Source organism: Pseudomyrmex gracilis, unplaced genomic scaffold (genome assembly GCF_002006095.1).
Source record: "Pseudomyrmex gracilis isolate BER0280 unplaced genomic scaffold, ASM200609v1 scaffold_5927, whole genome shotgun sequence".
NCBI classification, from domain to species: domain Eukaryota; kingdom Metazoa; phylum Arthropoda; class Insecta; order Hymenoptera; family Formicidae; genus Pseudomyrmex; species Pseudomyrmex gracilis.
The window spans coordinates 334-1,394 of record NW_018026511.1 but is presented as its reverse complement, the minus strand read 5'-3'; the positions used below and the strand labels follow the sequence as shown (position 1 = coordinate 1,394).

General features: G+C 39.6%; 1 protein-coding gene across 1 annotated transcript; it reads left to right on the top strand.

Annotated features, from left to right (window-relative positions):
- Window positions 1–250: 250 nt before the first annotated feature.
- On the top strand, window positions 251–826 carry LOC109863519. The gene has a single exon (XM_020443778.1). It carries the CDS (start codon window positions 251–253, stop codon window positions 824–826), a length of 576 nt encoding a protein of 191 aa, XP_020299367.1.
- Window positions 827–1,061: the final 235 nt, after the last annotated feature.

The window sequence follows — 1,061 nt, the reverse complement described above, 5'->3', positions numbered from 1 at the left end:
TGATGAGATACGCATACCTATACAACAGCAGGACTTGTACACTTTACCTTGTCAAAGTTTTCTTTACGTCGAAGGAAAACTGACGTTAACAACGAAAGACGAAGAAGAAGTATTTCTGGGTAATAATTGTGTAGTTTTTATGTTCGATGAGATTCGCTATAAACTTAATGGTGTGGAGATTGATCGTAATAGAAACGTTGGGATAACCAGCACGATCAAAAACTATGTATCGCTAACACATGATAAAAGCATGACCATGAAAAATGCTGGATGGGATATTACACAACATACAGACGTAGATAGTTACTTTAGTTTCTGCGTACCTCTCAGCATGTTATTGGGATTTTGCGAGGACTACAAGCATACGATTATCAATGCACGTCATGAACTAATTTTAATACGATCGCGCAACGACCAAAACTGCATAACAGCAATCTCTCAAGTAGATCGTGAGGCATTGAAAGGAAACATTGAATTATTCAAAGTGCAATGGCNAATGCCACATGTAGTATTGAACGATGTCACGAAGCTCTCGCTGCTACGAACTCTGGAAAGCAGACGGTATTTGACCATGAGTTTCCGCTTGTGGGATCTCTATGAGTTTCCATTATTACAAAGCACGACTAAACACTCGTGGGCCGTAAAAACGGCGACACAACTTGAGAAACCGAGATACGTCATATTTGCGCTACAGACTGCTCGAAGAAACGATATGTCAGCAAATGTCACCCGATTCGATCACTGTCAGTTGACCAACGTAAAACTTTATCCCAATTCTGAATTCTATCCTTATGACAACTTGCATTTAGATTTCGATAGAAAATAATATGCCGTTCTGTACAATATGTACACACATTTTCGTAAACCATATTACGGATGTGGTGTTGTCGTACCGTTTCTCACGATTTCCAACTTTTTGCAATGTGGGCCTTAAGTGGTCATTGATTGTTTGCATCAAAACGAGGCGGTCAAAAGTGCAACCGTCGATGTGCGAATTGAATTCGATTGCAAAGAAAATATACCAGCAAATACTACAGCCTATTGTCTCATTTTGCACGATC